Genomic DNA, 16,292 nt, shown 5'->3' with positions numbered 1-16,292 from the left:
TTAACATTTAAATCAACAAATTTTAAGTAAACTGGATTACCCTCCATAATGTGGATGGGCCTTATCCAACCATTTGAAGGCCTTAATGGAACAAAACTGACCTTCTGCTAGAAAATTGCCTTTGAACTCAGTGCATTTTTTCCGAGTTCACCCAGGCCCACTCCATTAGATTTTGGACTAAGCCTCCACAATCTCATGAGCCAATTCTTTAAAATAAATCTAACTCTCTCTGTCTCTCCCTCTCTACACACACACACACATCTTGTTGGTTCTGTTTCCCTGGAGAGGACCTGAATGAATATACATCTCCACAGGGAAAAACCTCAATCTTCCAACATGGTATCTTAAGGACAGCTTCCCGCTCTCCACCTCCTCAAATTCATTTCCCATGTGCAAAAAGCATACAATCTCTGCTTTGGCCATATAAAATATCCTACAGTTCCCCGATTCCTCCATTTTTATTCACATTTTCATGCTTCTTTTCATGCTATTTTCTTTACTTAAAATGTCCTTCCTCCTACTCCCACTATTTGTGACTCCTATTCACCCGATTGCTCCTACTCAACTTTCATGTCCCAATTCAAATGTTTTCTCCTCCAAGAAGCCTTTCCACCATGTAAATAATCACTTCTCTCTTTGTGCCAACACTGTACCAAGAACATAATTCCACTACATAGCACATATGTCACACTGCAATTTGTTTACAAGCTTGTCTCCCTTACTAGTGGGCAAAGACCATGTCTTACTCGGCATCACATCCCCAGCACCTAGCAGACAGTTTGTCATATAGACTTTGTTGTGTAGTAAGCACTCAGAAACTATTAAATGAATGAACTGATCTTTGAATGAGCCATCCCTTCATCCTTCTCACTAAGCACTGTATCTATAGGTCCTGGCAAAAGAGATCTCTGCCCTGAGCCCCACTGTGGCCTTCCTCAGGATATGCCCCTCACTACTGGGCAAGAAGTCCATGGAAACAAGAGGACATACCCATACACTCCCCCTTCTTGATGACACTCCATTTACTGGAACTATGGAATTTCTTGTTTAAATACCTCTAACCCAATTTCAGGACCTGCGCAGGCCTCTTTCCCAGATCTGTTCTTGGGATGGACTATGCTACAAATGTGTACATCCTTGGGCCAAGGAGCAGCTGTTTGGAGTAGGGAGTACAAGAGGCTGGACCTCAGGCATGCATGCAAGATGTCCACAGGCATGCACAGAGGACCTCTTTGTGGTGCCAGACAGAGCCAGGGATGGGGACAGGAGGTTGGGATCCACTTCTTCTGATACAGAACTGTGACTTTATGAATTCTAAATTCCACAAATTCTTTATTTGAATTTTAACTGTAAGGCTGTGGACAAAAATCTCAATATGTTGAACATCATCAAGAAAGTTACAGGAAACCAAACTGAAGGCTCTGTATATTCTAATACCATATAAAACCACAGACTATGACGTTGTTCTTACCACCTCACCTCAGCAAGACATAACATAGGTGGGGAAAAGATCCAATGAAGGTAATTAAAATAAAGGGACAGAGGGAAAACAAAAGAAAGAAGGAGAAATAGAAGACAAACTAAAATGGAAAACAAACTAAATTCTACAATACTAAAACTAGAGAGTATCCTCAGAATTTTGAAATTAATAAAATTATAAAACATCTTCATTCATTCCTTTGACATTTACTGAAAATTTATGACGTACCAAATCTATGCTAGGTACTGGTGATACATGCCAGACACTATTCTAAGTGCTGGTGATTCATAACATAAAATCTCTAGCCTCCAAATGTTAACGCTCTAGTAATAATACCACTTTAACAATTTAGTAAAGGTAGATAAGGGATCACAGGGGAGAGAGCAATTAACTCTGCCAAGGGACTTCACAGGGTATTAAAGGATGAGGAAGAATCTGCTAGGCAAAAAAAGGGGAAAGGGCAGTCTAAGGGAAAATAATTATTTTAATAGAAATAAAAGATATCAACAGCTAACATTTATTGAGCACTTGCTATATGCTAAGCATTGTGCACAAATCATTCTATTTGATTCTTATAATAACCCTGTGATTCTCTTTTTATCCTGTTTATAAATGAGAAAATTGAGAAGTGAGATGATACCAATAGAGATCATACAAAACCAAGCTGTGAAAGATCATGACTTGTTTGAGGAAACATAAATATCAATAGGTAGGTATGGTATAGCACAGGATAATAATAATGACAAAAACCAGCACTGGGGATACAGTGGTCAACAAAACAGAAAACCGATACTTTCCCTGCCTTAGTAGAGATTATGTCTACTCCAGGAAGGAAACATTATCTCCCATCTTAGAGAGGTAGGAACTGAGATTTAGAGATGACAAGTCAATTGTTTAAGGTCACACACCATGTGTGTGTGTGTGTGTGTGTGTGTGTGTGTGTGTGTGTGTGTGTGTGTGTGTGTGTGTGTGTGTGTGTGAGAGAGAATGAAACCAACTCCATCTAATTCAAAGGCCAAATTCACTCCAGTTCACCACACAGCCTCTCTATTATTCATTTATTCAAGGTAAGTGTATCAAGAACCTACTGTGTGTCAAGCACTGTGTTTGGAACAGAGAGATAAAACATAAAGTCCTTGGCTTCAAGAAATTCACAGGTTAGTCAGTAGAGTCTAGCTAACCAAGAACTGCTATTACCAAGGTATATATAGGGTCCTATAGAAGCACAAGGAGGAGTACTATGCCTAGGATGAGCCAGGGAATGGCAACGAAGTTAAAGAAAGCAATAGTAAGAAGGTGAAAGACTGTTCTAAGGAAGGGAAGAGGGTCTAGAAAGGCACTGAGACATATGAGAACACAGCTTGTCTTTGGGAACTCTAAGTTTGCTCAATATTAGGCTATGCACTGAGGATTGGTACCATGCAAAGATGAAAATAGAGAATTAGGGAGAAGCCAGACCTCAAAGGAGTCTAGACACTCAAGTAATGAGTTTACTCTGAGGGCAGAAGAAAGCTACTGAGCCATCTTAAAGGTAGGAGTGACATGATAAAATCTGTGTTTTAAAAAATTTCATGTGATCACAGATCACATGAAGGGGGGCATGCCAAAGGTAAGAAAATCAGTCAGGGGCTACTGCATTAATCCCAAAGTCAGGGACACATCTGAGAAATGTTCGGGAGATAAATCACAAAACCTGGTAGTAAGACAGCAACTCTGATTACATCATGAGTGTGTTATTAAAGAAGCAAAACGGACTTTCCTGGCAGTCCAGTGATTAAGACTCTGGGTTTGCAATGCAGAGGGCGCAGATTCGATCCCTGGCTGGGGATCTAAGGTCCCACATAACGCGTGGCATGGCAAAAAAAAAGCGAAACAAAACTAAACAAAAATTGTATGAGAGGGCTTCCCTGGTAGTGCAGTGGTTGAGAGTCCGCCTGCCGATGCAGGGGACACGGGTTCCTGCCCTGGTCTGGGAGGATCCCACATGCCGCGGAGCGGCTGGTCCCGTGAGCCATGGCCGCTGAGCCTGCGTGTCCGGAGCCTGTGCTCCGCAACGGAAGAGGCCACGACGGTGAGAGGTCCGCGTACCGCAAAAAAAAAAAAAAAAAATTGTATGAGAGAGACCATACCAAAATTCAGAGTTAATGCCATACCTGGTAAGACAACTTATATATTTTATAAGTCACTTTGGGGTTATTATAGTCATAAAGTTAGCACAATCTATTTTTGAATCTTAAGTACTGATAGAATGAAGGAAGATTTCTCAGTCAACTTCCTCTATTAAATGGCTCCTTTGGGTACACTTTATGAAGCTGTTTCTCAGGAAACACTTAAGCAGAAGTTGGATGACCATGTGTCATATAAGAATGATTTTCATAGATGATTTCTAAAGTACCTTCAAATTCAAGATTCTAAAAGAAGAAATGCCATAACAAGTACATCACAATTACTACATTATTCAAGTAGAGATTTCTGTAGCTATCTAATGGGGTTGAATCATAGAAAGTAATTCCAAATATTGTTCTGATACTATTAACAATTTTTCCGTACTTAAAACTATAACATATCCATATTTTCAACTGTTTAGGTAATATGACTAGGATTATGAAATCAACTACAATGTCACAAATTCCTTAAAAATTCATAGCAAGTAATATTCTACATTGGTTGCAAAACTGCATGACATCTCAAACAGGAAAATGATTATTTCCACTTCACTGTCACCAAGCCCTATGTCTGATAGCTAGCACTGCGGAAAAAAGATTTCGTTTGGTTGAAGTAGGAAAATGCCCTGCAGCATGCAGAAGAGCTGGCCCATCTCTAAATAGCTTCCTCTTCCCATTAGTTAAAGAGAACTGATGCCATGTCACAAGCTCTTACAGAGATTCTTTGATTCAGGAGCTACTCAATGAAATCCAGGATTCATCTCTGGATACACTGAATCCCAAACAAGTGAACAGACTCTGAAATTATAAGGCAGAGTCATAAACTGGCACGAAGAAGTCAGCTCTTTACTTTCAAATTCTAGGTCAAAAATACCAAATCCAGAGTCACTGAACTAACCAATATTCTTACTCTTAAAAAACTCTTTAGACGAAAAAAAAATTCTACCATAAGGCTCCTAAACAAAATTCTAAATCTATATCTATATCTGAAAGCAGGAACACAAGGCTGGCAGGGCAAAAATGTAATTATAAGTATATAAACAGATTTCCACTTCTAGCCAACATGAAATAAAAGGAACCAAATTTACCCTCCTGCCTGAAATGACTGGGAAAAAAAAAAGACAAAACATATGAAGCGTTTTTCAAAACAGTGGTCATCAGGCAGCAAAGGACAGTAGATCCCTGATAAGGGGTAAACATACAAGATAAGTCCTACAATTGCCCCAGTTTATTGCCTTGAAAGAGTTTTCTAGGCCACAGAACAGGAATGGGGAACCTATGCAGAGCACACATAGTGGTCTCCCTGAGTTGAGGAGACAGAACGTAGTATGGAGACAGCAAGGTGACTGTCATATACAAAGCAGAGTACCTAAGAGAGAGCTGCTCAGAAAGATCCAGAGATCTACACAGGGTATCCCTCAAGTCTTCAGCTGAGTAATTATAAGTATATACGTGTGAGGAAACTACACACGGACAGTGAAAGAACCACCAAAAAGGATTAGAGGGACACCACCCAGAGCTCACACAGGTCCAGGAATAGTTCCTGTTTCCACCAGCCAGAGTACTCAGAAGGGTTCTGCCTCAGCAGTGCAACAAAGCAAAGTGGTACTGCCTAACACAACTTAAAAGCAAGATCTGAAAAGATCACTGTTTCCAAGTAACAACTACATTCCAGAACAAAGCTCAAGAATATTTTTAATGGGAAACAAAAATATCCTGCACCCAACAGCACAGTAAATTTTCAAATGTCTGGCATCTAATCAAAAATTACCAGGTATGAAAAAGCAAGAAAACACAATCCATAATGAGGAAAAATATCAATCAAAACCAATCAAGAAATGGCACAGACAGTATTAGTAAACATGAACTTTAAGCCAGTTATTATTGTATTCTACATGTTCAAGAAGCTACAGAAAAGACAAAGCATGAAATCTATACACAGGGAAGATATAAAAAAGACTGAATTTTTAGAGATGAAACTACAGTACCTGAAATGAAAAATACACTGGATGGGATTAACAGCAGATTAAACATTACAGAAAAAAAGATTAATGAATTTAGCAAGATTATCCAAAGTGAAACAGAGAAAAAAAGACTGAAAAAAAAAATTGAATGGTATATCAGTGAACATCGAGCAGCCTGATATACATATAATTGGACTTCCAAAAGGAGGAAAGGAGGCAAAGAAAGGATATATATTTAAAGAAATAATGGCCAAAATTTTTCCAAATTTGATAAAAACTACAAAACCACAGATCCAAGAAGCTCAATGAACTCCAAGCACAAGAAACATGAAGGAAAATACACATGCTGCATTTACAAACGGTTCTCGCTCACAAATTCTATAACCAAATGTAATCTAGAAATTACTCAGACTGAAGCTAACTTTTAGGTTAACTTACTGGGTACCATTTCAACTGACAATTTAATAGAGTATATTAAATCAAACATTAATTTGAGCAAAGTGCTTAATAGAAATCTTAATGATTTCAAAATTAGTAAAATGTAGCTTTTAAAACAATGTATTTTGTTGCCCTATTTGGTAAATAATTAGGTAATCTGTGTTGATCTTATTTTAGAAAGATAGTTTTTAAAAAGCTAAAACATACGTCTTCCTTTTTAAAATTTTCTTTTCTTTTAATTTATATAGGTCATTCAGAACAGAATTAGGACACTGAAAAAACTTTTAAAGAAACTGAGAGGTGGAATTGAAAACAGAAGCAGATTTGAGGTTTGGAATGGAGCTACTCCTCCCAAAAAAACAACCTGGCAACCACTATTTTGGGACACCATTACTTTCAAAATATAGACACATATATATTTTAAGTATAAAGCTGTACCCAAAGTGGAAACAAGCTGGAGTGTCTGTTTTTAGCACCTTGGCTAACAATTTAGGATTCAAAAAATCTAAGTGTTTTTTGGAAAAAGAATCATTCAAATAAAAACCATTAAAGGGGAAAACTAAAGTAATGTATTTTCCTATTTTTGTGAGCACACTGTTTTTTTAGGGTTCAGCATACAAACTCACAATCTTCTGTCCAAAAACAAACAAGAAAAGAGACATAGGGGGAACAAGTTCTGAGTATCTACTGTAATGGCTACCCTTCCTGTCATTTGTGTTCCCTAAAATAGAAGTCAGTTTAATTATTCTACCATTTTGCTTGGGAAATAGTGGGATATTTCAAAGATTAAAGATAGTTCCATGGGAGAGCAGCCCAAAATATATTTATTATCCCTGGAAATAATTAATGTCTACATTCCCTTTTCCTTCTTTAAGAAAAAAAATATACATACACATTCAGATAACATATATTTCTTTGGGTGCCTACACAAAACACTTCTGGAAAACATGTAGTAGTATAATACTTCCCTGTAGGATCAACACATACATGAAAAACAGCACAAAAATCTCTTTGAGCATATAAACTACGAGTCTCTTTGAGTACACAGACTGTTAAGTTTACCAGTGGAACAGTTATTTATGGATTTGACTTATACCTTCTTTTAAGTAGAAAAATCTAAAAAGAAAACTAATACCAAAAAAAATACTGAACTGATCATTTACATGTTAGGTTATTAGTCTATTAACAGTAGATTTATTCTCTGGTAACAATTATTTATTAATAATGTACTAAATTCCCAAACATATAAAACATAAGAATGTCTTAAAATTGAAAGTTCCAAACTACTCTTGTAATCAGTTTGTATTCAAGACAAATAAGGCTAAACACACATTATTTTAAGCACAACTGTAATATTCACTACACTGATGTGCTGAGAATGCACATATACTACAATAACTATGATAAAAATGGAGCTTTGATTTCACTGATCCAGCTACCAATGATTTCGATATTCAATTGCCACCTCAAAATCACTTTCCTACTTAATTTAAACCCAATATCATGAACATAAAAGACAAAGATTTGCCTACTAAATCATTAGCCAGTTGTCACCAAGATTTCAACCACCTGCATTTCAAAACTAGCTCTAAGAATACCTTAAAATGATTCCCCAAATATTAATCTACTAATTCACACAATAAATCACCTAATCAGACTTTAGTTATTATATGCATTTAAAGTACTTCCTACAGCAACAGTCCTCACCAATCAGAACTGTTGTTTGAAATTCTTTCCTCTGAAATCTGTTATTACTTCACCAGTTTCAAATTTTGAGCCATTTATTTTTAGACACAAAGGTTAATAAGAAACATTTCTGCACCAAATGCACATAACTTCACAGTAAAGCCTTTTTCTCCCTTAGGAAACTATTGTAATTTCCCTCTTTATTTTACAAAATTATCAAAGAGGATACAATGTGGTTTGGATTTCAGCACTGAAGAAAATAAGTGACAATACATGATTTGCAGAATGAAAAATTAAAGTTTCACAATTTTAACACGTATAATTACTGGCTTGTGATAAATGGGCTGATAAATGTAAGATTATCACTCCTTTCAAGGTCCAATTCTTAAACCACCTGAATTTTTCTCGCCAAAAAACTAAATTAGGATCTTAAAACATAAAGCCTCTAAGTTCACAGTATGCAAGTTTAAAAAAAAAAAAGAAGTTGCCTAGAAAGAAAAAAAAAAGAACACTTACATTTGGAGCATAACTTGGTTCAAGAACACCCCATCCACCAAAGCCACATATTCATCCAGGTTGGTCCCATTTCCTGCAGCCAGAGGTCCAAACGTTTTAACCTAGAACAGAATGATGATCATCACGACACGAACGCCCACCTCCATCTCTGCAGCCACAAATAATGCAGCAAAATATACAATAAATAACACCCCACTTACCCAAGTGACCAAGGGGCTGGTCATGAACTGCTCCAGAAGGGGAGTAAAAATCTCGTTCTCCATTTTACAGAGAATGTACTTGAAAAAAGGAACTACCACAAAAATAACCCTAGGGAATTGGTCACTAAACGTTGAAGAAGTAAGTAGAAATCAATGAAAGTCCATTTTGGCACGGGAAGAAAATCCCATCGTGGAGGGGAGAAAAACTCTCCCTCCTCAAAAAACACCCCAGAGGGAAACGAGACGAAATCCCGAGAAGTGGCTTCGACAGCAGCCACGAGCAGCAGCCTGCCCTGGAAATGTCTGTACCGGGCGAGGAGAGGCAGAGAAAAGGCATCTGGAGGAGGAGGAGGAAGGGAGAAGGGGTTGGAGCAGCAAGACAAAAAGCCCGTCAAGGTTGCCCAGCTCCTGGAGGAGCCAGACCAGCGAGGCTGCCCCCAATGAATTAATCCCCCCGTGGGCTAAATGAAATCCCACGTTAGATACCACGTTAAGGGTTGCGAGCGGCCGTCAGGCTTTACCTCCGCGTTCCGCTCCACACGTTCCACCCACCAAAGTGGGCATGGAGCCGCTTTGACCCGCGGAGCCTCCCCTGCCCGCAGCCCCTCACCAACGACAGGCAGGGCTCGCCCCTTCCCACCGACCGCACACCATCCCTCCGTCGACCCCAAGCCTCGCCGCCTGCCCCCTTCCCCTCCCAGGGGGTGGGGGCTTGAATGTGTGTCCCTAACCCCCCAGTTTCCCGAGCCCCGCCAGCCTTTTCAGTGCGCCTCAGGGAAGCCCTGGCACAAAATCACCGCCGCATTACAGCCTCCTTCTCCGCCCTCTCTGGAGGAGCCAGAGTAACGGCCTCAGAACCGCATTGCCGCATCACACCCCGCTCCCCGCCGCCCAACCAGCGCCTCCAGCCCGCCGTCAAAGGGGCGCGCTGCTCCCTCCGCGCCCATATCCTTCCGCCGACTCCCCGCCCCTCCCGCGCCGCAGCCTCTGGATTGTGGGAGAAGAAAACCGCTGCATGAGCGCGCTCCCCAGCGCGCGCGCCCCCGGGCCGGCCCCGCCGCCGCCCAGATCTTGGCGGTGGGCGAGGCGTGGACGCGCGCTCCCTGCGGCTGCTTCGGTGGCCCGCGACTCGCTCGCGCCCCGGACTATTGCCAGGGCCTGGGGGGCGGGGATAGGGAAAGGAGAAGAAGGGGTCTGTTGCTCCTTTGCTCATGCCTAATTATGGTTTACTTCCTCCCCGAGTGCCTTCTTTGATGTGTGAAGGAAAGGGAACGAAATCCCTCTCCTTTAAACATGAGGGATGCAGACAGCCTTTTTCGGACAGTTTGATTTGATCTGTTGAGCGTGCTTTCGCCAGCAAAACGGAGTAGGAAAACTCACTGCAGTAAATAGCAAAGGAGGGACTTGGGCCGCAAACTCGCTTGTTTGTTTGTTTTCCTTTTTGTCTTCCTCTCCTTTAAAAAATCCAGTCCATGAAAGCATGCATGTTCTGCAAAGTTGCAAGTGAATGTAGTAGGATTTTAAATAACCAAAGCTGTCTTTCAACTTGTTGGTGTTCCCTAACTGGAGCAAACGTGATTCAGACATTGTTGTTTGACTATTTGGTGATTGAAAAAAATCCAAACAAAATCAAGAGCTACTAAGAGGAAACATTTGGAAGTCATCCAAGTTGGGTGACAAATAAACAGATTACATATTTGTTATAAATCTCAATGCTGTGCACGACTAGAACCATCAAAGTAATTTTAACAGTTCCCCAGCAAAATCAAATGTTACTCCTCCTCATTTTGAAGGAAAATAAAAACCTTTTCCCTGGGACAGAATGACATGCAAAACAAATTTTTTTTGAGAAAATATAGTATTATAGTTTTACAATGTGTGCTTACATTTACATCTACTTTGAGTACTTATATTTTAAATTAGCAGTAGAACTGTTTTTGTCAGACTTACTCGGTGGCACAGTGGTTAAGAATCCACCCGCCAGTGCGGGGGACACAGGTTCGAGCTCTGGTCCGGGAAGATCCCACATGCCGCAGAGCAACTAAGCCCGTGTGCCATAACTACTGAGCCTGCGCTCTAGAGCCTGTGAGCCACAACTTCTGAGCCTGCTTGTCACAACTACTGAAGCCCACACGCCTAGAGCCCATGCTCCGCAACAAGAGAAGCCACGGCAATGAGAACCCCATGCACTGCAGTGAAGAGTAACCCCCGCTCGCCACATTTAGAGATAGTCCTCATGCAGCAACAAAGACCCAAAGCAGCCAAAAATAACAAAAAAATGTTTTTATCATAGCACTGAATTAAGAACAGCACAATTTCTTAATTAGGTTGTTAAGAGCCTGGGTTCTAGAATCTTCTGCAGGATTCAAATCCAGGCTCTGATACTTACCAGCTGTGTGAGCCTAGGCAAGTCTGTCAACCTCTCTGCACTTCACTTTCTTCATGTGTAAAGCAGAGTTAAATTAATAGAGTTAAATTAAATGGCAACCTATAGTAAGTGCTTTATAAATGTTATCGGTGTTGTTTTCATCATTATTCCCCTCAAATTAAGAATCTTGAGGAAAAAACTTGAAATGTAACCTCTCTTACTTTGGTTGCAGCAGAAGGACTCTTGCTTTGGAGAACAGAGAAATCATCTTAATTAAAATTAGGATGCATTCATGTGGCACTTTGCTAGGTGGTATACAGAGTAGAATCTTGTATTGCCCTGGCCAGTACACAAGCCTTGGGTCATCTTGGTTGCTAGCAATTTTTTCCTTCTGCTCTTGATGACTCTTTCTTAATCACAATCCTTTATTTGGAAACATGGACAAAGAGTGAACAGGCACCAAGAAGGAAGCATTGCTTTCAGGAACAGCCCAATGCCTGACATGTCCACTTTTCTTTGTAATCCCTCAGAAGCTTCGCTAAACAACATGGAAGTGTTCATTGCCTATAACGTGATTTATCTTAAGACAGACCAACCTGCTTCATTCATAAATGAAAAACCCATAAAGTTTAACACCAACTATAAGTTAAGGGCATTTTGGACAGTAATGGCTGAGGGGTTAGCACAGGAGTTGTATAAAATACATTGTTTATCCTCTTTACATTTAGTAGCTAGACCTCACAGAAATCTGGATTCCCCTTTAGAACCAGATGGCCCCAGATGCTTCCTGGTCTATCTTTAGGTTTTACATGTGCACGCGCACGCGCGCGCACGCACACACACACACACACACACACACACACACACACACACACACACACATACTCAACAAAGAAACATGAGGAGTTAATTGTAAAAACAGGAAGCTTTAGACCAGACTGAGGTCTGGAGTAACTTATTTGAAAAACTACCAATTCACAATTCTCTAGTTTAATAGCAGCCTTAGAAATGCTTCATAATATCTCAAGAGTACAATCAGGAAACTTCTCTGTCTGGCAAAAGAGGATTGTACATTATGCACAATTTAATGGTCTTTGAATTGCAACATCCTGTAAGATTAAATCCAAAAGTTTCTTCCTATCCTCCTTTCACTTAGGAAGAGATTTCTCAAGATTTCTTCAAGGTACTTTTGTTTTGTGCTTTGTAATTATTTGTCCTGAATTCATCCCTTCTTAGAATGTTAAATTCCCCAGGAAGGGACTTCGGAAAAATCATACCCAACTGGTAAGGGTCTAAATTATTACCTCTACTCTCTTCTATTCAGAAATTAAATGGTTGAAATGGACCATGATCCCACTTAGGAATCACTAGAGAAAAATTCTCTCTGTGTATTATAATTGAGGCTTCCCCTGCAGGTTACACATACATAACACTACCCATATACCAAAAGCACCCATGTTTACCTCCATCTTGATTTACACTATAGGAAGTGGTAAACTCACCCTGAACCAGGCTCCTTGGTAACAAATATTTGCAAAGCTAATCACATCCATAAGCTAGTATAATAAAAATAACATAAATACAGCCGCAGAATGGCACTGTTGTTTATAATAGCCAAAAATAGAAACAACCTAAATGTTCATCAACTGATAATTTAATAAATTAAATGTGGTGTATCTATACAATGGAATATTATTTGGCAATAAAAAAATGAAGTGCTGACACATGCTACAACATGGATGAACCTTGAAAAACATGCTAAGTTAAAGAAGCCTATCACAAAGGACCACATATTGTATGATTCCATTTATATGAAATGTCCAGAAGAAACAAACCTATAGAGACAGAAAGTAAATTAGTTTTAGTCTAGGTCTGGGGAGGTTGGGAGGAAATGAGATCCATGGTTTAGGGGTGTGGGTTTCTTTTTCTTTTCCATTTTATTTCTTTTGGGTTTCTTTTTGAGAAAATGAAAATATTCTAAATTTGATTGTGGTGATGGATGCACAATTCTGTGAATGTACTAAAAATCATTGAACTGGGCATCGAAAATGGCTGAATTGTCAATTATTTTTCGAAAAAAGAATGGCATCTTTGCTTTATGAATATTTACAAAGAAATACTGCACCATCAAGAAATCCAATCTCTCACAGACTTTTTTCTTTCTACAAATTTATTTATTTTACTTATTCACTCTTGGCTGCGTTGGGTCTTCATTGCTGCATGCAGGCTTTCTCTAGTTGCAGTGAGCGGGGGCCACTCTTCATTGCGGTGCACCTGTTTCTCATTGAGGTGCGCGTGCTTCTCAATGAGGTGGCTTCTCTTGTTGAGGAGCAGGGCTCTAGGCGTGCCGGCTTCAGTAGTTGTGGCACGTGGGCTCAGTAGTTGTGGCTCACGGGCTCTAGAGCGCAGGCTTAGTTGCTCCGCGGCATGTGGGATCTTCCCGAACCAGGGATTGAACCTGTGTCCCCTGCATTGGCAGGTGGACTCTTAACTGCTGCGCCACCGGGGAAGTCCCTCTTGTAGACTTTTCAAAAGGGTCTCTTCCGGGAACTGTTCTAGTTAACTAATGACCTAGAGGAAGCATTAGCTGGAGATTACCACTTGCCAGTAAATTTGAAGAACCAGAAAGACACTGAGGTCATAAAATACATGGCTTTAAAGACAGATTTTTCCCAAGTCCATACGATTTTTTTCTCAGGGAAAAGCACAGAGGAATACATAAATATAATGTAATCTTTTGTTTCTCAGACAGCATATGATGATATGTCTTCAATACCCAAAATGTTTTTCATTTGTTATTATTTTTATGGAAATCTTGCAGAAAGGTGTCATAATTGTCTAAGCTTTATTGAACAGAAATTGATGTTTTATTAAAGAAATATGTCATTACAACGGATATAAAAGATTGTCTTATGCTTTTAACATAATGATATATTCAGAGGCTCTTGAGAAGTGTAAGGGTGTTTGACCTATACTCACAGGTCCACTATGTTTTGAGTTTTTACTTATTTTGAATAGTTTTCTTATCTTCTCTCCTGGCTCTTGGTTTTTGTTGCTGAAAATACCTCTATCAAGAGTCCCCGGGCTTCCCTGGTGGCGCAGTGGTTGAGAGTCCGCCTACCGATGCAGGGGACACGGGTTCGTGCCCCGGTCCGGGAAGATCCCACATGCCGTGGAGCGGCTGGGCCCATGAGCCATGGCCGCTGAGCCTGCACGGCTGGAGCCTGTTGCTCTGCAACGGGAGAGGCCACAACAGTACCGCAAAAAAAAAAAAAAAAGAGTCCCCATTCAGGTATTCCCTGGTGGCGCAGTGGTTAAGAATCCGCCTGCCAATGCAGGAGACACAGGTTCGAGCCCTGGTCCGGGAAGATCCCACATGCTGCGGGGCAACTAAGCCCGTGCGCCACAACTACTGAAGCCTGCGCTCTAGAGCCCGCGAGCCACAACTACTGAGCCCGTGTGTCACAACTACTGAAACCCACGCACCTAGAGTCCGTGCTCCACAACAAGAGAAGCCACCGCAATGAGCACCACAACGATGAGTAGCCCCTGCTCACCGCAACTAGAGAAAGCCCATGTGCAGTAACGAAGACCCAACGCAGCCAAAAATTAATACATAAATAAATAAATAGAGTTCCCATTCAAATCTGCTGTTTCTGATTTTCTATGTGCAGGAAATTCACAGATTGTTAAAACAGTCTGAAAGAATTAATGATTTTTGAGTGAGGACCTGATGGGCTCTCCTACGAGTAAAGTTCATGAATTTGTGATGTGCCTAAAAGTGTCTCTTGATGTAATGTTTTGGCTGTGGTATGACATAAAAATATCTTGTAAGTTAATGGTCACTTATCAGGTATTTCCAGGGTATGACTGTTGTATCATGTGTTCAGTTCCTTGTATTTGTATGGTTCTTATGCTGCTGATGGAAAGATACTAAACAAATGGAAGCTTGATAGATAGAGGAGAAATAAAAACATGTATAGAAAAGGACAAATATTATAAAATGGACTTTTAAAAGGTAGAAAAGAATCACTCTTCTATTCTGATTGTAAGCCTCTATGATCTACTCACATCCTAGAGACCTTCATTAGCAATACCTATTTAAAACAGAACTTAGTCTATGTCAGAACAAATGATGGAGCATTAATAAAATAGACAAAAATTCCATGTGGCAGGCACTACCCTCACAGTGAAGGAATACAACAGAAATATAACTGATAAATTATATACCATGACACAAAAGCTTAAGACCTTCTAATAAAAGAAACACAAACTGGCTATTCTTGGGTATAATAATACCATTTTTAGGACATCATCTGACTTTGTCACACAGCAGTCCCTTTTGGGTAAACCAACAAGTAAGTTTCCACATAAGGTACCACTGGTGCTCTTAGGCTACTGAAAATAAAAGAGGGTTAAAACAAACACTTCTAATAATAGAAAAAAATGTAGATCTGCTTTCATATCATTAAATACAAATTACAAATGATGAACATTACAAATGAGGAAATATGAAGGCATTTTATTTCCTTTTGTCGAATGGCAGTAGGAAGATGTATAAAAAATGCATATACAAATATGAGATTATCTATTTGATATTCTGCTATTTAAAGTTAAAATTCATGTAAAACTTTAAAAAATTTTTAATGTGAATGTTTTTATTTCCTAGTTTTCAATCAATATATGCCAGTTGAATATTTTCTTAAAATAGTAGCTTGAGAAGGGTTCTCAGACTTAATTTTATGCCGTGAATTTTGTAATCTAAAGATCTGTCTTTTGTTTCTCAAACTAAAATAGCAATATGAAATATTCAGTTACATGAAGCTAAACATATTCCATATTTTAAAAATTACCTTATTTTCTCATTATAAAAATAATACTTATTGTCATATTTGGAAAAATCAACAACACAAAAAGAAGAAACAAAAAAAATCAAGCCTATAATTCTACCACTCAGAAGTTAATATATTGCCACGTGTATTTCATATTATTTTAAAAAACTGTACCACTCTCAAAACACCACTAGGAAATATAACAATGATGAAAGTTTGAACATGTGCCCCCATTTAAATTATTCAATAAATGGAATTCAAATGAATTTTTAATAATAATATTCATCATATGTTAAGTGTATAGAACTACCAGGTTACCAATTTTTAAAACATCAAACCCCAAATTTCCATAACCATATTTAAAACTTGGCTAATAAATCTTGCAAAAGAATGAAAATGTATTCTCTGAATTTAAAGTAAAACTGAGGTTATGAGTTCTATATTTGTCAGTGCATTCTCCCTTCCTTCATTAATCAACATTGATTGAGCTACTGTATGTGTGAGATAGCATATGGGGTATACAAAATGCAGAGAAGTATCCAAATGAGGCCAAAATAAATAAAATGACAAATACATCTTTCAATCAATTAGTTCAAAGGTCAGCGAAGCTTTCTGTAAAAAGCCAGATAGTAAATATTTTAGG

General features: G+C 39.2%; 1 protein-coding gene across 1 annotated transcript in view; it reads right to left on the bottom strand.

Annotated features, from left to right (window-relative positions):
* Positions 1–8,556, bottom strand: part of CCDC88A (coiled-coil domain containing 88A) — a 125,527-nt gene extending 116,971 nt beyond the window's left edge. Inside the window, exons 1-2 of the mRNA XM_060169354.1 lie at positions 8,450–8,556; positions 8,250–8,350 (exon numbers count right to left, since the gene is read on the bottom strand). Coding sequence (XP_060025337.1) covers positions 8,250–8,350; positions 8,450–8,512 — 164 coding nt within the window. The 5' untranslated portion in view covers positions 8,513–8,556. The remainder of the gene's footprint in view (positions 1–8,249; positions 8,351–8,449) is intronic.
* Between the last annotated feature and the right edge of the window lie 7,736 nt (positions 8,557–16,292).

The sequence above is a fragment of the Lagenorhynchus albirostris genome, chromosome 13 (assembly GCF_949774975.1).
Source record: "Lagenorhynchus albirostris chromosome 13, mLagAlb1.1, whole genome shotgun sequence".
Taxonomy (NCBI): domain Eukaryota; kingdom Metazoa; phylum Chordata; class Mammalia; order Artiodactyla; family Delphinidae; genus Lagenorhynchus; species Lagenorhynchus albirostris.
Note: the sequence above shows the minus strand (reverse complement) of the source record. Positions and strands in the feature narration are given on the sequence as shown.